The 23517-nt window shown below is 33.8% G+C and overlaps 1 protein-coding gene across 1 annotated transcript in view; it reads left to right on the forward strand.

Annotated features, from left to right (window-relative positions):
* LOC123709503 (calmodulin-binding transcription activator 2-like) overlaps window positions 1-21879 on the forward strand; it is a 96032-nt gene extending 74153 nt beyond the window's left edge. Inside the window, exons 6-24 of the mRNA XM_045660893.1 lie at window positions 4438-4509; window positions 7056-7200; window positions 7785-7831; window positions 7891-8925; window positions 9008-9245; window positions 9486-9709; window positions 9963-10232; window positions 11118-11308; window positions 11660-11794; window positions 11918-12012; window positions 12320-12409; window positions 13533-13600; window positions 14180-14325; window positions 14647-14810; window positions 15136-15272; window positions 15916-16016; window positions 16751-16825; window positions 20955-21059; window positions 21382-21879. Of these exons, the coding sequence (XP_045516849.1) occupies window positions 4438-4509; window positions 7056-7200; window positions 7785-7831; window positions 7891-8925; window positions 9008-9245; window positions 9486-9709; window positions 9963-10232; window positions 11118-11308; window positions 11660-11794; window positions 11918-12012; window positions 12320-12409; window positions 13533-13600; window positions 14180-14325; window positions 14647-14810; window positions 15136-15272; window positions 15916-16016; window positions 16751-16825; window positions 20955-21059; window positions 21382-21460 (3417 nt within the window). The 3' untranslated portion in view covers window positions 21461-21879. The remainder of the gene's footprint in view (window positions 1-4437; window positions 4510-7055; window positions 7201-7784; window positions 7832-7890; window positions 8926-9007; window positions 9246-9485; window positions 9710-9962; window positions 10233-11117; window positions 11309-11659; window positions 11795-11917; window positions 12013-12319; window positions 12410-13532; window positions 13601-14179; window positions 14326-14646; window positions 14811-15135; window positions 15273-15915; window positions 16017-16750; window positions 16826-20954; window positions 21060-21381) is intronic.
* Window positions 21880-23517: the final 1638 nt, after the last annotated feature.

The raw sequence follows: 23517 nt of genomic DNA on the forward strand, positions 1-23517 counted from the left end.
TTTGGAGGTTTAATGCTTCGCGTGCGACTTTCAACTCTCAGGTCGTAGGTTAGATCTCCAGCTGTGATCACTCGCTCATATATTGCAGGAATGAATGGGAACTGGCATACCATAGACCTTAGAAGTCTATGGTACAGAAGGATAACCACCTGCTTGCCTAATAGAAAAAATATATGATTACGAAAAACATTCAGAAATCTAAGGCCCAGACAAAAAAAGCGCTACACGCTACTGCTTATTATAACTGGACGAATACGTGACTTGAAACGAAAAGAATTCGCAATAAAAAATGCTTTATCAAAAGCACTAAATAATTTTACATTTATTGAATACATAAAGAACCTTATCAAGGAACACATAACGCAGAATAATGAAATTTTCTCGTCTGCGGTGAAGCAATATAATATTCAGGAAAAATATTATTTTCCTCCTAAATGACGACGCAGCAAGACGGCCTAAATAAAAATTCATGAAACAAAGGCAAAGTTATGATTTTAGGACCTAGGATTTTTATTCTTGTTTATTTGGTTGCTGTTGTCGCAAATAACTATTCATATTTTGGGTATGATGTGAGCAACTTTTATGAAACTACTTACGTCCTTGCGAGCAATTTGGGCTAGTGGTTTAAACGAGAAACTGCCAGTCCTAATGTCGTAGATTCGCATTTAACACTCGCTAGTCCGGTAAAGGACATGCCGACATGCCTTAGCCACAAAGAGTCGGGCTCAAAAAGAAGGCTGGTGACCGAATTGTCTATTAAGAAAACCAAATAATCACAAAAAATCGGAACGTTACAAGCTTGTAGCGTTAAATTTTTACTTAATTCTCTTCTTTTCTTGACAGGTGGTTCATCCATGAAAGAAGATCCCTTTTTAACATTAAGGTTTCATTTATATATGTACTTTTGATTTGCAAAAGACAATGATTTGTACGAAAAAATAACAATATATACTAAGGCCTAATGCTTTATTGCTAATATAACAAATAATGCACGAAGATGCTTTGAATACAGTCTGAATTAAAATAAAAAAAAAATTGCCACCGTGTCAGCCTGGATACCCCATAATTTGTCTATTGTTTTCAACAGCATTTGATACCAAAATGTACATTTTTATCAGAAAGAAGGCGAACGAGCAGGGGTCAGAATTAAGTGTTTACCGCCCATGGACACTTGAAACACCTTAGCGTTCTAGTCCATTTACGTTGTTGCGTACGTAATATATTACTAAGACATCATTATTTAGCCTATACATTCGTCGATGTGTACATAATTTTCCTTATACGTAGGAAGTTGTAGGATTTCTTTCAAACTTCCACAATTTCGTAGCTACCTATTACCACGTAAGCGTAACGAAGTTTCACATATTAACATTCCGAAACATAACGAAATCGTCACGCACTGGCCACAAAGTGTGCAAACAGATGGCCGGCTGGTGTACTTCTTGAATAAAATATACGCATTGTAAATAACCAGTGTTTGTGAATATGGCCAAGTTTTGTTTTCAAAGAAATATATTTTTATGAGAAAGCTTTTCTAACATTGGCATGTTTTGGTGAATCTGAGTCATAATATATAATTAATTTATACCGTATTGCATAACGGATATCTATTAAGCGACCTCTTCCGAAAAAAAATGTTATAGTGCCATACTTATTATTTAATAAAAATTATAATTAATGAAACTTATTCTCAAAGAAGGTAACAATTAGAGGAAGAAAATTAGAGCATGATTAAATTACTTAAAAATTAAAATAAGATTTTATTTCTATCAATGAAATATATCCAATTCACACATTTTTTCTGAACCCAGGCAACTGTTAACACTTGGAAAGATTTGCTAATAGTTAATATGAGCATTCAAACATAACTTACATTTTTGATTTACAAATCATTTACCAAAAAGATCTCGTTAGTTTCTTTAAGTGCCCCTACGAGAGGGCTGGCTAGTCGTATTGAATGACGTCATAATATACATACATAGTATATAAGTAGCAGAGTACAGCTGAATAATACATACCACAACTGTTGCCACTAAGTGTACTGTGGTTTAAGTTAGAAGAAATTCAATACTATTTAAAGTACTTGACGTAAACAATTACAAAAACAAAAGTAGGAAAATAAGAATATAATATATTTATTGCAATATTAAGCTATATTTCGAGGGCTATAATTTAATTAATGTGAAGGTTGTTAAATAATATTAGTTTTGCTACTGATGGGACTTTGTGAGAAGGGTAAGTTCCTCTAGTCAGTAAAACTATAGTCACTTTAAAAGAATTAACAATTTAATTCACTATGTATTAAATGATCTCCATAAATTAGAAGTAAATATAATCGAGACCTCGACAACAAAGATGCTTTAGAACATCAGCTATTTTCTGTAAAATTTATTGTATTGATATGGTGTGTGGTGAATATATTACATTGACATGATGTAAGAACAATAGCTAAATGCAAAACTCACTTCATTGCTGTGTTTATGTTAGAAGCTGGATGAAATAAAAAAGAAAGTATGATAATATCTTGCATTATATTGATTAAAAAAGTATCATTAATTTACCATTAAGTATAACTGGTGAAGCCGAGGATTATTTATTTGTAACAATTTCTTTTGTCGACGCGAGTACTATAGTACTATAGTACGCGAGTACTATAGTTAAAGTATATTTAAAATAAAATTTACGTAAGTATCTAAAGGAAGTCTTTTCCTAGGGACGGAATGAAAAAATACAGTTGCACGAAAATTATTACTTTTAACTAGAAGAATATCAGTAAAAACAAATGCATTTTTTCTTCTTCTTCAATTACTACTTTGCTTAGGCTTGGATAATGTCGGTCAGTTGTAGTCATTTATATGAACCCTCATAAACTGAGAAAATATTTTATTGTTACACATAAAACAATAACAGTAACTACGTATAGAACCAAAAAAGGAGCCTTATAATATATAAAATAGCCAACTATATGAGCAAAAACATATAAACACAAAATATCGTTTTAAAAATATGGTGACAGCTTACGCTTGTATTTTGAAACATTGTTTATAAACTGTATAACGAAGTTAGGTGGTCCAGTCCAGGTGTCAATTGTGGGATAGACTTGTATTAGAGTAACTCAACATAAACACACCCTCTCACCTAATGAAATAGTCAGTTTAACGGATTTCTACCTATAGTTAATTTCGCTTTAATCTGTAATTAAAACCACACCTCAGTTTTGCAATGCGTCTAGCGTTGAATTATTAATATATTACCACTTATTTGGAGTTAGATTATATATATATATTAAATCTTTTTTATGGGATGCATACTTTTAAAATCAAAGTGAATTAAATAATATCACACAATATTCTTTGTTATTTCACCTTCCTTATCGACCGTTTGTAGTGCGTCGTATTATCTAAGTTCCTATTAAATAGTATAACACTTTGCGTTATTCCTTCAAATCGTAGTTTTACAAAGCAACAATCAGAGTCAAATATTCAGAAAGTAGTTATTTACTAATTTCTATTTGACATACATTATACATATTATATAAAAGTTAACAATAATCACTGAACACTACTATAAAACTGTAAGTATAATAAAATAATAAAGGCTATTCGTTCAAAATTTCAAGTTTGTGAAGAACGCGATAAATATTGTGCATTGATTTAATAGTGAGTACAATCACGTACAAATTTGATTTATAGTTTTTATTTTATCAACTTTACGCGTGATTTATTTTTAAAGGAAAAACATTTTCCCGTTGCTTATTGAAATCAACGTTTATTACATTGCCAATCGAGTTTCAATAGATTAACTATTGATTAATTGGATTTTAGAGAATTTGCAAACTTCATCAAAGTATTTTGAAGTTTGGACCAGTAATCCATTGAGATATTTTACATTTACCAAGTCAATCGTCGAATTTTGTGTAATTTGAAGAAATAATTTTAAACAACAATGTAGGCTATTCGTCGTTTCTGTTTTGTAGTTAGATAATTTTCAAACCTGAAGTCCCCTGCCCCAATCCCAGTTGGGTAACGATTTTCTTTTCTTAATAAACTCCTACTCATATCCATGCAGGAAAACAAATGAACGCGACGAAATAAGAATATCTTAGCTTCGACGTATTCCTGGCAAGGAAAGTTGACCTACTTGTATTAAATGATCAGCGCAATTGATGTTAATGATTTTTTCACATTCATAAGTGTACATAGTTCCCTATATGAATAAATTAATTTTGATTTAATTTTATGCATTATTAAATGAAACATAACGGTTTTAGCACCTATGTATTATTTGAGCTTTAACTGTGACGATTCCCTAATTTATGGTTAATTAAAGTGAACGGTGTAATAAATAATTTTGTAGAAAGCTTACAAGTATAGAAGCTGAAACTCCATACTGTCTGTTAATAAATGTGTATATTAATGTATGTTTTTTTCGTTTCAGTGCATTTATGGGTGCTACGTACACTCCGCCATTCTGCCGACATTCCACCGAAGATGTTACTGGCTACTGCAGGTAATATTGAACTCTAGTTCATCATTAATATTTATTCAAAAACTTACTCCTTATGATTTTTCCCTATTAATTATATGTAAACGCAAATAAACAAACAACGTGTTGTGAATATTACCGTTATTAGTTAAGGTTTTTAAACATCCATAATAATCTACCATTCAGTAAGTTACTGTCAGTATAAAGGTGTCGTAAAGTTCAAAAACTCTTGCATTTAAATTGCAGGGACATTATTTTTAAAAAGAAATTTTCTATTATTTAGAAAAGCTTAACCCTTGAGACACATATACCGTTAGATAAGGTAGTTCTTTAAAATGTTGGCGAAAATTATATTTCAAATCGTAAATCTAATACAAATTTAACATATTCCAAATTCAAATATTCTAATGCAAAGTTTCTTCAAAAATCTTATATAAATCTGTACTCCAGTTTAAACCAAGTTCATGTTTACTCGCGTTTAATCTGCCTTACATATCTAAAAGCCACGGCGGATCCGGCTCCGTAAATGTGAGAAGTTTGCGAAATTCCATTAATATTCCAGCGATTCAAGTGAAAATATATCAGAAATATTGAACTGGAAAGTCCAATTCGCGGTTCTATCAATTTCATGAGGCAGGTATCAAAGGCGCGTATTTCAAGATTTCATATCACGGTAAAAGCTTCGGTGCTGAGTCTGAAAAATTGTATCCTTTAGAGAGTTTGTCATTTTAATAGCGCGTGTTAGTACGTCGGCGAATTAGGTGATATATGTTTCGTTTTAATGTGTTCATTGATAGTATCAATAAGTAATAATTTCTTTATTCGTTACCGCCTTTGCGCTATTTGGGATTTGTACAAAGAACGTAGACACTTCGTAGCAACTCCGTAGCCAGAAATTCTTGATATTTTTTAAAGTACAATAAAATGTTATTACGGATTTATAAATACTTAATATAAAAATTCATTCATTTTTATTAATAATTAAAAGCAGTTAAAACTAACATTAAATTATAAACTAAATTTTTGTGTATAAATTCTTAAAATTTAATAAAGTGTGAATGTATAACAAATATCTACTTCTTTTTATGAAAGTTACATAGAATTCCACTCACCGTTATAAAATGGTATTTGAAAAATGCCATGAATTCAACAGTAGGTTTAGATAGCGTCCAAAATGCCTACCTGTAATTGAATATCTGATTGCAATGCAAGGCTCCCGTAACAGGTGTCAGCGAAACTCGATATGGGACAACACTAGTTTGAATTTCATGAATCAATAGTAAAAAATTGGTTTATCTATTCTGTGAATATGTGTAGTATTTTTACTGAATTATAAGTTTACCGAAAGAAAATTAGTGTAAGATATCAAAATGTTTAATATGTTTGTTATCAAAATATATGTTTCATTTTGTCTTTAAAGATCATAAAGACAGATAACTTTTTCAATGAAATGCTTTATAATGTAAGAACTAAATGTATTAACATTTCACTTTACGAATCTTTGTTACTTTATAAGGTAAATGTTCGATAACTAATACAGTGACTATAATGACATAAAACGTTAATTAATAAACTTTAAGTATAAATCGTATAATATAATAACATTCAATGTGTATCTCTGTCTACAATAAACATCTTGTTTATCTGTTTATTGTTTGTCTATAAAAGTAAATCTAGATCCGGTCTCAGCCCCTCAGAAACTGTAGAACAACTTTTAACTTTACAGTAATAAAACTTGCATTTTAAGGGTTGCCAAATCTTGAATATATCCTACGATGTCACCTTATATTAATTTTGATATAATTTTAACTTATAATCATAAAATAGATTGATCAATGAATGTATATTTTAAAGTTATAATTTGAAAATGGTAACAATTTTTCAAACAGTTAAAATTATCTAAGTTTTTAAGTTTAATCATAAGTTTAAAAATAATAATAATAGAAAATGCTCCGTCGATTTTTGGTGATAATATTGGTTCGTTAAACAGATTAAAAATATTTTTAATTTTTATTTTCCACTTGAATGAAACCTTTAAGTGGTGCTATCCAACTGTTTACAACAAATTATCACGTTAACAACGAGTTAATGAAAAACCACAATAACACCAATAAAGTGCACGTGTCGAGTGGCAACCCTGGACAACGGCCATTACATAAATAATGCCGCCATGTTTATTGCCACCATTTTGAAGACAAATGGATAGTTATTACTGCGTAGTCCGTTTTACATTCTCTCCCGTTGAAAATTAAAATATTGTTTACTTTTATAGGTTTAACTGCGTGAGAGTCGCTATGGGCTCCGAGAGTTTCTTTACTCGCTCGTTATTTTGTTCCATATAATGAATGTGGCGCCTACAATCTACACTTAACTAAACTTCACAACGCACACGCTGCTTATATCATGACTTTGGTGTTTTTCTTTATACATGTTCAAGGGGAAAATGGTAATAAAGCTTTAAAATAAAGCTACTATTGATATTATAATTATTAACAAAATCGTGTTTTTATTGTGTGGTATAAGAATGTATTTTGTTAGCTTATATTAATATTTTTTTAACATTATTCCAGAATCCAGATATAGTTCTAGTACACTACCTGAACGTGCCGTACCCCGACGACAATAAGCTGGCCACGGTGGCACCAAGTTTAGCGCTGTGGGCCGACAAAAAAGAATGGACGAAAGACGAACTAGTCAGCCAGTTGAAACCTATGTGTAAGTGATCATATCATATTCTGTGTGATAAAATAACTTCTTTAAAACACACTTTACATATAGAAAAGCTATTAAGATTATTAATATCATTTGTTACTCATATAAAAAATGTAATCGTCAAAAAAGAGGCCCATTACAATTCTACAAAGTATAAAGTTATCGCCATTAGACTTCCCTTAAAATTTATGTGACGCACAAAAAATACGTGTAAACTTTTTTGCGGCAACTTATTACCATATTAAATAGTCTTGGCAGAGGGCGAAGTTATAATCAAATAGTTGTCTCCTTGTCGACTTTCATAAATGTTAAGTACTGCAAATTAAAACGCAACAAGCTATGTTCGTCCCTCATTGCATATTTATAAAGAGAATGAGTGATAAATTAATTATAACCAATTAATTCTGATCCTCATAAATGTGGATCATTAAAACAATGTTGAAACATTTACTATGTTTATTATCGCGGCTTGAAATCATCACTATATTAATATTTTGCTACAATTTATCAGACTTATTAACTCAATGAGTTTTTATCTTTAAATAAATGTTATTACATAATTTGATATAATTAATTTTTGATTTCAGTCTTCAGTGAAGATGAACCGGACCTTAATAGCGATTTGGAAATATCAGTACGTATTTTTTCATTCATTGTTTATTTCATGAACTCTGCATACCATGTTAAGTTTAGGGGAAAATGTTTCAGACGGCGGAAACCGTGGAAGCGATTGTGGGGCAATTAATGGAAAAACAAAGAGCAGCTCGAGCAGCAGCATTGGCTAGACAGTTAGAATGCGGTTGCCCTGATTCAACTTGTCAAGATTCAAGGACATGTGCTCATCCCCTGCGTCGCATCCAGGCTTCGAAACCACCAGCATCGGACCACCACGTGTCCTCTACAACTGGACCCTCTCCTCGACCTATGGCACAACCCCCACGCCAATACACAAGAGATCATAGAACTTCCACTCAGTCGTCCCCCTTGTTATTATCATTGGGACAGATACAAGGAGGTGGAGGTTTACTTATCTTGAACGGTACTAGTAATGGAGGACAACAGCATTCTTCCTTAGTATCGCCATTGTCAGTAACTTCGTTTGTCTGTGAAGAGCCAAGGGACAGATATCGTCAACAATATAAACCCACTTTTGTATTAAAAAGGGAAATTCCAGATAACCTGCCAAATACATGTATAAATAAAACGGAATCTACTTTCGAAGTAGAAACACAGGTAGAAGAGAAAGTAAATGTAGAAATTTTTGATAGAAAAATAAAGATGGAACCGAGAAGTCGTGGCCACATAATCGCAAGCGCACCGGCGACGCCATCTCGATACCCAGATCTTCTAGAGCGTTTAGAGAATAAAGTGCATATAGATAACTGTGATGATACGTTAGTTTTGTTAGGAACAGATGCGCATTTAGATTCATCTAGTGGATTTTTTGACGAGACGTTGGAGTTATCGCATGAAGATATCCAAAAAACGTTGTCAGCGAATATGCCAACGTGTGAATTAGATAGAAGTGTAGTACGGTCCACGGAGACCGCTAATGTAATGGTATCCGGTATTGATACTATGGACTTTATAGAGAGTTGTGAGGCTGTAGCGTCACCCACGCATGTGGTAGATGATAATGTATTTGTCAATTTGGATGCTTTCGATATGCTAGGTGATTTTCCTGAACTGGAAGTACTAGATCCGAGCTCAATTTCCACGAATCCTATGGTAAGTTTTATATGAAGTCTAAGTAAGATAAAATAGGCATATTATGAAGTAATGTAATTGTTTTAAATTATTCTGTCTTCAGTCCTTATGTGGTAATTCACCGTCTGACAATCAAGAAAAGATGCAGACTGATAGTAATAATGAGCGAGCATTGAGCATCACTGATTACTCTCCGGAATGGGCGTATCCCGAAGGTGGAGTTAAGGTACTAGTTGCGGGACCTTGGACTGAGACTTCTGATCAATACACGGTATTGTTCGACAATTTTCCAGTACCATCAATTTTGGTTCAAAATGGACTCTTGAGGTGTTATTGTCCAGGTGAGCAAATTTTTACAAAATGGTATCTGTAATATGGATTTAATTTTGTCTGGTAGGTGGTATTGTGCTGAATGATATGATGATTGGCATACATTTAGGATACTTATTTAACAAATCTGTCTGTCGGTTCTGTATCTCTTAAACAACTATTTAATTTTTTATGTAAATTATTATCAGTCCACCGATCCAAAGACTTTGGGATGGCTTCTTGTTTCCTAAAAAAATAATGGATATTTTCAGCTCATGAGGCAGGTTTAGCTGCGATGCAAGTGGCTAGAGGTGGCCGCGTAGTGTCTGATACCGTTGTATTCGAATACAAAGCTGGCCCAGCACCCGCACCTACGTCTCCAGCATCAGCGCCGTTACCTTCGCTGGATTTTAGGCGGTTCTCATTACTGCAGCGCTTACAACGCCTACATGGCCGCTTGCAGTTGAAAACAGAGCCTATGGAAGATAATAATCAGGTATTATGCCTTATTTACATTCATAATAATTATTATTTTAATTGTTTAGTACTTAAGTGGCATAACCGCTTTCTGTGATATCAACTGTGCTAAGTTCTCCCGCATCAGTTCTGGCGTAGCGTGTTATAGCCGTTGTCAACGTCTGCTTCTACAATTTAAGTTTTGAAGTCGACACTATAACTTTAGCCTTAACCCTAGTGTTCTTCTGTATAGAATATTTTCTGTAATTTAATTTAATGCGTCAACATTTCAGGTTGAAGACGTCCAGTTGTATACGAATCCAAAATTTGAAGATCGCCTGGTCACATTTTGCCAATCGTTGAGTAATAGGTCAGCAGGTACTTCTGAGGGCTTTGCAACCGAACCAAGTGAGGAAGGATCTACAGTCCTCCACTTGGCGGCAGCTTTGGGTTATACCAAGTTGACCACAGCCCTGCTTCGTTGGCGGCAGGATGATAATAGCTTGGCATTAGAAAAGGAAGTTAATTTAGGAGCCAGAGACAGCGAAAATAATACACCGTTGGTAAGTTCTAAAATCTGGCAAGATTCAATTAGTTAAATTTTTAAAGAGAATAGTAAGTAGTATCATCTCAAATACTAGTCAGTTTATTCGAAAATAATATATTCATAGGCTATTAGACGCATACAACTAATGTTCTATATTTAGCGGATAGATGGTGTAAATTGAATGCCCATATACTTAATAAATTAATATAATTAAAAAAATTATGTGGATTGTACAATGATCGTAGGTCAAGTGACATGAGTAGACAGATTTGTATGAAGAATCTTAAAGAAAGAAAGCGCCTGATGCTCGTGACGGCAATGTTCCCACGATGGTGTTTTGGCGTAATATTTGCGTCGGCGTTAAGCGGACAACAACTGAACAACTAAAATCGGCAATTTTTATCGAAATTGACATCTGAGTGATCCACTGAGTTTATAAATTTGTGGAAGCACTGACTTTTTGTATAACCACTAACTAGCCAGCCGAATGCGCCAATGGCGAAGGTCGAAAAGCTGAACATATCCATAGAGGCCGAAATAATTTTATTAGTGCGTTTCAGGGTGTGATGTCATCGTACTGATATGTAGTCGAAAATTCAACATTCATATTTTTTTTAATAACAGGAAACGGGCAGGAGGCTCAGCTAATGCTAAGTTATACTGCATTTAGGATACTTATTTACCGCCGCCAAAAGACTGCCTGAGGGTTTGCAAGTGCGTTACCGGCCTTTTAAAAATTCGTACGCTCTTTTCTTGAGGGACCCTAAGCCCGGTTGGTTCCGAAATACATCGGTAGGCTGCTGGTTCCACATGGTGGTTGGCTGGTTGGGTGGTTTTATCTCTTTTAAAACATCAGTATTTTTACGAAACAAATATTGCGATACCTTTAAATCAATTTCAGATGGTAGCTAGTGCGGCGGGTCATACCGACACGGCAGTAGTTTTAGCTCGCTGGAGCGCAGGCACAAGATGTGAGGCCGGCGCCCGCGCAGCGGCTGCAGCCGCACACCGAGCTGGACATACCCAACTAGCTGCGTTGCTTGATAGGATTCATCCACCTACGGGAGATGCGGTTTTCCGGAGACCTTATAGGTATGTTATCGCCGCTTTAGTAATTAAAGGCAGTTCACCTAACAAAACTCGATGTTTCAAATGCATTACAGATATCGTGGTCAGCATTGAGGGTTAAATAAATTTTATTTAAATGTGGATTGGTCGCGTAAACCTAACTAAAAACGTTAAGAAACAGTCTGATTATGATCATTTGTAGGACTTTTAACTACCACAAATTGCTATGCCGTGTATATATAGGTGTAGGTGTATATAGGAAGAAAGTCTGTTACAATTTATTCCATTTTTACTAATTTAGTAATTACAAATTTTGATTCGTATAAAAATGTCAATTTAAATTGCATTTAAATAATATTTTTCTTATTATTTCAGTTTGTTGCAAAAAGGTCGAACGGGAAGCCTAGAAAGCAACTTAGTGAAAAGACCTTCAATTGATAGCGGCATCAACATGGCAGATGCATTTCGTTCAAACTCCGCTATTGATAGGAATGACTCTACTTCACTGAGGTGAATAACAACTAACTTAATTTATTATTGTGTGTGTGGTAGTGGCAGGTTTTCGTATATTTAACATTAGCCATATCTATACAGAAGTATAATATAATCACTGCAAGGTTAACCTGATTACAGGTGGGAGAGAAGTATGTCTTTACCCTTAGACTCTGACACTTCGGAAGACAGTCTCGGAGATATGAAGATAGGCCGTCGCATGGATCTAGCCCTCTGTAAGTGTCACATTCCTGTCCTATAATAGAAAAGTTAGTTTTCATTTGCAAACGATTATTTAGTTCATCGGCAATACGCCCTCTTCGGGTATTTCAAAATTTTTCACCTTAGTTCATAGGACGAAGGTTCAGCGTCGTCGAATCGCATTATGTAACACTAAAATATTTCACCATAGATAAAATGATGGTAACGAAGGTAGATAAATCGGTTAGAGATAAGGCTCGAGAGTCGGGTAAAGTTAGAAACAAACTAGAGGAGTGATTCGCTGGTCCCAGCCGCGCGACTGACAGTTGTCCGCCCGCGCAGGCGAGACGGCGGCCACCACGCCCAGCCCCCCTCTGCCCGCGCGCCCCTCGACGCCCCCCACCTCGTGCGCACCCTGCCCGTCTGCCGCAGGTCAGTTCGCTCCTGCGAAGCTGTATAGACAGTCGCACTCGGGAGGGGATCAACTAGTTCACTTGAGGCTGAGCTGTTGAGTGTTCCTAGCATCACCAAAATATGGAAACGTGATATATATATTGCATTGTAAAAGTTAGTTTACGACCCAAGGATACTAAAAGTACCGAAATCACAATTCATCTAGGAACACTCAATCGTGGCGCTACTTGAGATTAGCTTTCAGGTTTTACCCGATTTGGATTACCGTAAATCCAATAATAAGGAGAAATACTTAACGAAGACTGTTCTATACGGTTTCAATTTGGAGCCACCCCTCCGCTCGACTATTGATGTTGTGAATGTAGTAGTTGCATGGCCGCTCTGGCCTTCTTCTTATCAACGTTGTCTGTCTCTGTCCCTCTTGCCAGTGTAGCTCAGTCATAGCTATCGGTAGACTTGTAGTTTCTTCTGTATCTGTATCCCATATCGAGCGGAGATGTCCCGGTGTTGTTAGTAGAGACCTGTTAAGGTTGAACCGATATAATTAACTAAATAAAAAACCTCATTGACGAAGTATTTTTATGATTATTTCGTTCATTGGGCGATAGTGCATGATAAATATCGGTTCGACTTGTTCGATGTTGTCCATCGATGTCGCTTTCAGTGGTTCGTAATGGTCTATTCACAGTCATTCTATATCCGAACACAACAAAACGAAGCCCTATTCAGGAACACAAGTCACCCGACAAAAGGACAATCAAATACTTCACGACACTGCATGGTGGCTTGCATGAAGCGATAAACCTATATAACCGCTTTTTATGTGTAGAATTTATGCTAATATATATTTGATAAATAAAGGTAAGTTTGCTTTCACTGTGATTTAAAAGCACATTTTGATGGATACTTGGTGTTGTTTATGGATGATTAGTGTGGAGTTGATGTTTGATTAATATATGGTAACACTTAATTTGAAGTACACCCACTTAAAATTTGCAAAATAATTATAAAACATAAATAGAAACGTTTGTATTTGAAGATTCATTATACGTGCAAGTTGAAAGCTAGATCTCACTTTAGGCTCTTTGAATTGAGACTAGTTATTGTGATTTCCCTTTTGCCAATATATGATACTTTCCAGGGGAGCAGGATGACAGAGTGTTCACGTTAGCAGAACAGATAATAGCCGCAATGCCCGAAAGAATAAAGGTAAACAATCTTTCCACATTATATCTACCACTAATTAGTGTTTATAATAAATGGAAAAATTAAAAATATATTCAATATTTTAATTGATTGAAACATACATTGGAAGAAAACACTTTTTTACCGGATTGAAGCTATTATAAACATAAGTTCTAATAAGGTATAATTATAAAAACATTTTACATAATTTCGACGTTTCGCGTGCTTTACAACGTGCGTGGTCACGGTGACTGTAGACAAACAGTGTTGAATGTCAAATAGTATCACAGCTGTAGAGAAAGTTATATTAACTGTATTTATTTCCCCGGAGTTGATATATGATATTTATAAAAAAAGTGTTTTCTTAAAATGTGTAAAAGCTATGTTAATAAAAGACATACATTGGACTTAGACAATATAACAATGTTAGTAGAAACCCTGTTTAGTCTTGTTCCCATAAAGAGTATAAAAACTATATTTTAGAAATAGACACGATGATTCAATCATATAATAAATCACAATTGTATAATTATATTACAATTATTTAAGTTACAATTGAAATTGTACATTTTGTGAACTCATATATTATTATTTTTTGTACAGAACGAAAGCTCTACGTTGTTATCCGGCTGCGAACTGGACCACGGATCTGGCGGCGGTGATGACGCGCTCATGGTGCCCCTACTTGATGACACAACTGCGTTCCACGCCGAGTTCAACTTTGAGTTCTGTGACAACACTTACAGAACGTAAGTCACATTTCACATTTCATTGTGTTTGCCGACACTGTTCAATTTTAAATTTCTGGCCTTTAAAAATAAAAATAGAGGAATAAAGCATTCAAAACAAAGTCTCGGACTTTATGTGAAGAATCGTTAATAAATAATGAAATACAAAAAGAATTCCGAAAAACAAAAACGCAACAAGAATGATACCTACTTATGATTTATCTATTAGAAAAAAATATTTCACTGAATTGCGGTTTGTGAAATGCCAAGAGAAATGACCCTACCGCCATTTAAAATTCTAGAAAATATATGTTTTCCTACTATTAAAGGTAATGATTTCAGATATTGTGGCGGGTCAACCCCTTGCTCATCCGGGTCAGTTTCCCCTGGATCAGCATTATCTCCACCCCCAGCATCACCTTTGTCAACTCTACCCTGTACCCCGTCAGCCACACTGCAGGAGTTTCTGAATACCACCACACACTTTTCGAGCCTGACTCTCAACGGTAAGTCACATTGTATAAAAACCTCATCTTATATTAGACTAGATGCCCCGCGAACTTCGCTTTTCCTTATTGTGATTTTACTTAGCCTACCTTTTTAGTACTAACCAATGTGATACATTTTGCTATGCTACTACAGAAACTGTTCGGTTTTCCAGAATTAAAACTTTAAGGTTTTTCTGTGCATATTTCTCCATATAAACCCCATAGTTCAAATCATAAGGTTTTAATTAACCTTGTATAATAGGTACCTTGAACAAATGCAGTTTTAATAAGACCCATTTGCTTTCAGAGATAAATGTCATTACGGTTTTCATTTGTATTATAGATCGTGAACAGCGGGAACTGTACTCAGCAGCCATAACCATCCAAAAGGCATACCGTCAGTACCGCGGACGACAACTGCAGCGGCGAGCAGCAGCTGCTGCCATCACTATACAGAACTGCTACCGGCGATACAAACAGGTCATTGCCTAATACACAATTAGCGAATACCTTAAGGAAAACATTTAATAAGTGTTATATGCCCAAAGCCTTACATTTTCAGCTTATAATCTCTATTGATTTTGCAAACTTTAGCTCATACTAAAGTTAGAAATCATTCAATACACAGTAAAATAATTATATAATTGTTGGTTCAGTGTCATGTCATTCCTGAGGTTTTGGGTTCGAATTACGGCCGTGCACCGATATAATTTTCTTATGTGTGCGGAATAAGCACTTGTTCCTACGGTGAAGGCAAATATCATGAGGAAGCCGACTCGTCTTTGTGTCGTACCCAAAAGAATGATCTGTGTCTACATCATAATAATAACCGAAGAAACGGCTGAAATCTGAGCTTGGGCTCAGACCCACTTAGGGTTGTTGCTCCAATTAAAATCCCTCAATGGAAATTACAAGGACTAAATATAGTATAACTTTGATATAAATATTATTTGAACAGATAAACAAATATATGATGTCAAGTGAAGTGCCATAATCAATAAATCATTCATGACAAATTAAAAAAGTAATAAAACTAATCTTATTAATAATCGTCACGGTATTAGATAAGGTAATAAAAATCATTTATAATGAAACAGTAATGTTAGTGTCGTGTTTGTTTCAGTTCGCTTACTTGAAGCAAATGCACGCCGCCGCCATTGTCATTCAGCGAGGTTTCCGCTCGCACAGAGAGAGTCGGCAACAGGCCGCCACTGCGACAATCAAGTAAGAAGTTCTGAAGTGATTTGAAGCAGATTGTAGACGTTTAATATATTACAGGAGACCTAAAAACGTTGCTTATACAACATTAACCTTGTCTAGGAATATGCGGCCGCGGCAGTTATTACTCTTTTTTCATACGTGGAAAAAATACACAATAATAAAATGTGTGATTCGTAAAGTTATGTAGACAAGTAAGGGATTGTATTAGCTAAGAAAGGTTTAATGCTATTTAACTTACAGCTTAATTGTAAAGTAAATAATATCTATTTCCTAATATCTATCGGCAAACTGTTATCAATAAGAATTCACACTTGTCTTTCGATAAAGGCCTTCTTTTACTTATTCCACTCTTGGCGTTCTCCAGCGTTCCAAATCCACATTGGACCCTCTACTTTTTTATATACTCCTCCCACCTTCTTTCTTCCTTTGGTTTCCCAATTCGTGGGTACCACATCCGTGGCGATTCTGTTCCATTTCTGCTTCTTCTCTCTCATAATATGACCTATCGTTTTTACTTTGTTTTTATTTTAATATTGATTATTTTTATTGTATTTAATTTTTACCATGTAATGCAATTTACAATTATTTTATTATATTAGATTAAAGGGACATTTAATATATTAAATTAATTTTCCTTATTTAATAATAAAATTTAATATTCCGAAGAAAATTCATGATATATCAACAGGGAATATGATTTTCGATCTGTCAATTAAGCATAAAAACTAACTTCACAGAAAAACCTACTCACAGCGTCGTCAAAATCAAGCAGCAAGGAAAATCCAACAATTTATGAGACAAACTAAGATCAAGTGAGTATTTAATGTTACGTTTCTCCAAGTTTAAAAAAACGATAGTTCTCGTTATGTAACGGCCTCTTTGTCACTATTTCGTTGCCAACGAGTGACTTGTTTCAGTTGATTTGAGTACAGAGAAATACTTAGAATACAAAAACAAACTTTTAATATAACCATAATACCAGATTTAAATAATAAAACACGAATGAAGAGTTATGAATGTCATATTAGAGATACAGGAAAGAGTTAAGTGTTTATATGATTTGTAACAAATTATAAACAGGGAGCAATTATAAATAGAAAAGAGTTTCATAACTTTATTCCAAGAAAAGTATCAATTTAAATATGAAAATAGTACATGTCATATGAAAGACATTTTGTTTCACTTTTGGTAAACAGCACTTGGTGTATATGGAAATTCAGACTCGGGACATGTAAAATTAAATACTTTTTGAAAAGTATGGAAGTAGTACTATTGAACATTGTTCACGGGAAAACTCTGAACAATTATTTGCTAACGTTTTCATATCAGAACCATAGCTTCAATTTTTAATAAAGAAATTCAATATTTCTTTACCGCCATTAAAGTAGAGTTAAAATAAAGTTAAATTAAAGTTAGATTATCTTTTTAAGTGTGTACGAATCACGGTTGTCCTCGAATAGAATTTTGTTTCTATGTGCGCAATTAGCTCCTACCGTGAAGGCTACAGACACGCTACTTCTACGCTAAGTAAAAATGATCAAAGAAACAGATGCAATCTGAAGTCAAGATCGATAATTGTATATTTCCCTCAAGCAATGTACTCAAAAGCATCTTATACCTGAATATTTTAATTAACAGATTTGCCTGTATTACAATAACACCCAATCATTTAACTAATATTATATAAAACCTTTTCTGTTATTGCCTTTGGTTTAGAAAGTTCCGAAATTCCCTATAGACCGAAATGGTTTACGGAAAACTAATATCATATGATACATATGCTCTAAAATCTCTCGGAATCGACTAAGTAATGTATGAAAACTAATATTCCTTTGTGTTTCTGTGAAGGGAGAATTGCTTTTATTATTGCCGGGACCCGAATTGACGGTTTAATGCCCCTTTTCCGAACGATGGTGTTAAAACGAATTATTATGAAAATTGTCAAATAGCAAAGCGTGAGCTAATGTCATTATCGCACAAATAATAAGTTATTCACAGCATCCAAATGATAAATGACGGAGTGAGAGAGGATAAAACATTAAAGAGCGAGGTGTCACAAAAAGGAGGAACGAGGGCAGCACCTAAATAATGGTGCAGGAAGGCCTAGAAACTCAGACATCAATAATAAGCTATAAAACTACGTTTACTATGACCTAATTGACTATGAAAAGTCGTTAATTTGTACTTTGAAGTTGTAAATTTACGAGGTCTGTGACATACCAATGGCCATTGCATCGACATATGATTGATGATTGTTGTTGTATGATTGTAAAGTAAATTATACAGACAACAGTAATATATATATATTAAGTTGTTTAACTCAGTAGATCAGTGTTAGCCTAGTGTCTTCAGCGACTTTCACCCTTTTTGAACCCCTGACACCACTGGACACGACCAATGGATGATTTGTATAATATATACAATATGCGCATTTAACACGATGAAGGAAAACATCGTGATGAAAAAAAATGACAGTCACAGAAAGCTGATCACCTACTGGCCTTTTAAAAAAATCAATGATCACGGAGCAGATACAGAAATCTGAGACCTAATAAACGTTGTTGTTGTTGCGCCACTGATTTTTAGTCACAAATTTTCGTGAAGTTTTTATCTCATATATTGAAACTGCCGTATAAAGGCCAGCCAGTATAAAAATATTCAAATATAAGATATTTCACTCGGAATACATTCTTTGCAAGTGGGATTGTGAGAAGTGCAAAAATAAATCATTAAAATAGTTCTGATTTGTCTCTTTCCAACGTAATACATAGATAATTTAATAGAAAGAGACGACTAGTAACAAAATGTAATCAGACAAATTAAGTTGAACGGTGATGCCTTCCGGCGAGCCCTATAAAAGAGAAACGAACAAAGAACTTTTCTTAACCCGTATTCATAATATTATTATATTAAATTTAACTATTTGTTAAATTATACAACATAGTTATTATTATTAACACAGATATTAGTGAGTATTATTTACGTTGATGTAGACACCACTAAAGAAAAAGACATCTCAAAGTTGACAGTGATAGTAATATTATGATGTAAATCTTATTTTTAAATCACTTTTCGACGAGATAGTATAGGCACAGTCCGTATACAACTTTTGGACCTACGAATAATACATCTTTAAATTTATAAATCATATATTTTAGCTAGATTTTATATTAGCTTTTGGTATTTTTATTAGCAATAATTGTATTTTTTCCATTGTATTTGCATATAATTTTATTTTTGTTAATTTCTTCCAATTTCCCTTAGTATTTGTTTTTTATTTTTCCTTACTAAGGTTTCCAAGAAGAGATCGCTTGTTAGCGGTAAGGCCTCCCGTTGCCTTCCTAATAATTTATGTTACCTGGCTTTATATATAATGCTAATGTAACGAAGTTTTAGTAATAAAAAAATAAATCTTTAGAGGATCCAAGAATCCAAGAAGAGAATCCAAGAAAGAGAATCCAAGAAAGAGAATCCAAGGGGATTAGCAGGAAAGGAACTATCTTAAATAAGATATTATACTTTCTAATATGGTTTCATTTATTCATGGAAATAGCTAATAGAAATAATACCAAGTACATTTCCATGATATATTTATAATCTACTGCCGGCATTGTTCTGTGCCCTTATCCAATATCTGAAATAATTTCAACAGCCGGCCGTGTTTTATTCGGTTTTGGAGTTTCTCTTTGTACTTAATCCCTTTTAGTTTACTTAAGGTCTTAATTAAAACTTTTTGCTCTCGGCCTCTTAATGATTTCATATTTATTTATTAATTTATTCATGTGAACTTTATAACTCGTTTACTAATTGAATTCTGAATAACTCATTTGAAAATTGAACCCGACTGAGTAACATTTTATATAGGACTTTATTTACGCGAATTTAGGGAACACAACAATTTACACAGAACTATAGAACCTATAACAATTGTTTTTTCTAATTCTGTTAACTATTGGGTATTAAATGCGAATTCAACATTCATTCAATATTATTTAAAAAAAAACCGCCAACACGCTTCTCTATGTATGCGTCGTGCCAGTCTCTGTGATGTAGCATGACAGTAAATATGTAGACAAACCTCAAGTGTTGTACGTGGTCATTTTGTAAATTACACAAATAATAATAATTTCCGACTAACCTTAAGTCAACATTATTTACTGGCATAGAAGGTCATCGTCCATTGGACCGTTTTGGGTTATATTTTTAATAATTGTTTATTTTATTAATTTATTTTACTCCATAACGCAAAAGCCAATTTCTTCACAGATACAAATCTAAATAACCCCTTTATTTTTCATTTTGTCAAAATAGTAATTTGAAGCCGTTTAAATCTAGTGAATGTCTTTTAACCGTTTGTTCAGGTATTAATTTTAATGCAACATAAATATATATTTGTGTAACAGGTATAGGGTAGCGGAAACGAACTACAATAATTTATTTAATCTTTTATTTCATTTCAATCTGAATTTATAATGTGGATGTTTTTATCTGTACTGTGGACTAGTGGAATAAAAAAATAAATAAATTTTTGTTGCACCATATTATAAATTTTGTCAACTAAATTGTTATGTTGAATCAAACAACAGTTTTAGGACTCACTCGGTCTAGTAAAAGCTAATAAGTAGAACAAACTAAGCAAACATTTTTAACTTCTTGCTCACCAGTACTTGGGAGGAGTTTACAACAAATGTAAGTAATTAATTAAATTTGGTTTATTGGTATATAGTAGATTTGTAATACAATTTTTCGTTCTTGGCAAGAGATACAAATACTTCGGAAACAAAACTTGCCACGTTTCATTATGCATAAATGTAACCAGAAATAAAATAACATTCTGGCCCATGTTTAGTAATAATTTATAACATTTTAACTTTTGCTTTATTATTAAAATCATGTATATGAATAAAGTAATTAAAATCTTAAAACTGATATTTGCGGCAGATTGCAGAGAGAGCGAGCCGCAAGCGCGAGGGCGGACCGGCTGCTGCAGGATGCCCGCCGAAACTCGTTGCTGCCCATCACCAGTACATCTCACACGCCTAATAGGTATAAAATAATAATTCTCCTTTTTCTGATAAGGCGAATAAACTCCCCTGCAGTTTGGCTCTTCAGCTACGGTCACATCGTGTGGAACGTAGGCTAAAGGAGCTAAAATAAAAATTGAAGTAGAAATCGGTTGCGATTCTTACCTTTCATTAGGATTAAATCCGCTTAATATGTTTTGTAGGAGACTTAACCAAAAAAGTTTAAGAAAGTGGTAGAAATATTTAGCAAGTAGGCATACATCCCAGGGAATGCAGATAGTCGAGCATTTTGTACAATCGTATGATGTAGTCCTACTTTGTTAATTACAAAGATTTTGTTTCAGGGTCATTGATTACTTAGCGCCCGAATCACCTATGAACGCCGATGATGATTTACTGATCGAGCTTTTATTTAAAATGTGACCTGACACCGCTGCAAATATTTACCGAAGATAATTATACCAACGACTTCTGAAGTTATACGAACAAGTAGGCGCTTAATGGTTCTTATTTTAAGCAAAATTATTGTTTATTTACGTTTCACGAATGTTTTATATTTCTATAGTCTTCGGGTTGCTAACTCGTCTTTAATATATTAAAACGGTCGTTATAGTCCAATTTTCTCGAATTTGATTTCTGTAGTACATTCCAGATCTATTGTTTATTGATTATCATCTACAGCTATTGACTATTTTACGCTATAGTTTAGTCTATCGAGTTTTTTAAAATTAACATTGTTTTCTTCTGTTTTTCGTTGGAACTTCAGGTCATAGACAGGGTTATATTTAGTATAAATTTTATCGTATTTGTATTATATTTTCATAATATATTTTTGAGAAATTTGTTTAGAACATTTATTGGAATCATATTTTTGAAACTAAATTGGATGTAAAATAATTCTCCTAGAACGCCGATGAGATAAAGTGTTTTAAAATCCTTAAATACTTTCTGTGCCATTGGAGTGAATTCAACATATTTGATTTCGTTTTCAATTTCAACTTTGTAATTTTACGTGAATTTTTGGAAATTACTTTATTTTATTGATTTCCACGGTGAAGTTAGAGAGTAGGTTAAGTACAAATTCAAATTATTAAAAGCCACTGTTCTTATAAAGTAGATGCACCTAGCGTATAATACAATAAACCCGACGAGCTGTGAGTATTTTGAGATTTTATCGTATTTAAGAAAAAAAAAGTTAGTTTTACTATTGGTCTAACATTTACCGTGAAGGTTTCATTCCAGCCTAATAGGTTAATTCTCTAGTCGACGCAGGGAAGCATTTTCCGAACGGGTACTCCCGCGCCGAACGACGCGTTCCATAGACTACACGTTATTCTTTATATTGTTTCATATTCTGTTTTATATTTAGCAATGTTAACTTCTCTTAAAAATTTCAATATTATATTATTCCAAATTTCGATTCCCCACCCCTAGTTCCTACTTCAACTATTAAATATCTTACTATCAATATAAATCGATTAGTTCATTAGAATATAGTAAACTTTGTTTTAGATTCCTAAATAAAGCTAAATGCCATACTAATCTAGCGTTCATGAAAAATAAGGTTGTGCACCACTTAATTATAGAATAACTACCTAATTATTCCCTTTTTCTGAATTCTCTGATATTTTAACGTAGCAATATAGATATAGACTAAGAGTTAGAAGTAATAATAGCTTACCATAAGACGACATGCTGCCGTCGAGATATTTTCGATTCGTATTTTTATAAAGCAAAGTTACGAATGACTAAGGTTGCTTTGCTTGCAGGGCCGTGGATTAGACTTTCTTTTTAAGTTGTCAATTTGTTTATACTTCATGAAAAATGTTGGGAAATTTAAGCAGTCTTAAAACTATGGATTGAATCTTTGATGTTCCGAATACATTCGTATACTTTTTATGTCTTGCATCTCTTTCGAAAGTTGGCCCGGAATAGTCGGAAGAGGATTTTCTATTATTAACGATTTCCATTGCTGGTATCGTTATAAAGTTTAATAAGAGTTTTTGCTAACATTTTTTGGAAATTGTTGTTTCATCTTTGAAATTTCGAAAGTAAGATAAGTTATAGGAAGATCTGGAAATCATTAATAATAATAGCAATTGTTAGTTGAAATTTATGTAAAACGACGAAGTTCGAGAATAACCGTCCAATGTGGCGGCTTTTGCACCCTCTGGTGACGCGATAAAGTTCACGCGAATACAACCTTTATTAATAGTGTCAACAGTGACCAGATTCACTAGACCTGAGGTACCAGAGGGCGCGCGAATGTAACATGTACATTTTATATTTTTGGATTGCTAATTTTAAGATGCTATATTTATATATGTATACGTAGACGGCGAGTACGTAATCAGTATTTCGAGTTGTATCGCCAAAAGTTCTCGACCCATCGGTTTCTCATTTGTTTTCCGTTAAAGACAACAGTTCATTTAGCTAGTCTAGCTAGGTCATGTATATATTTTTGGATAGCGTGCACGTTG

Source organism: Pieris brassicae, chromosome 5 (assembly GCF_905147105.1).
Source record: "Pieris brassicae chromosome 5, ilPieBrab1.1, whole genome shotgun sequence".
NCBI classification, from domain to species: Eukaryota; Metazoa; Arthropoda; class Insecta; order Lepidoptera; family Pieridae; genus Pieris; species Pieris brassicae.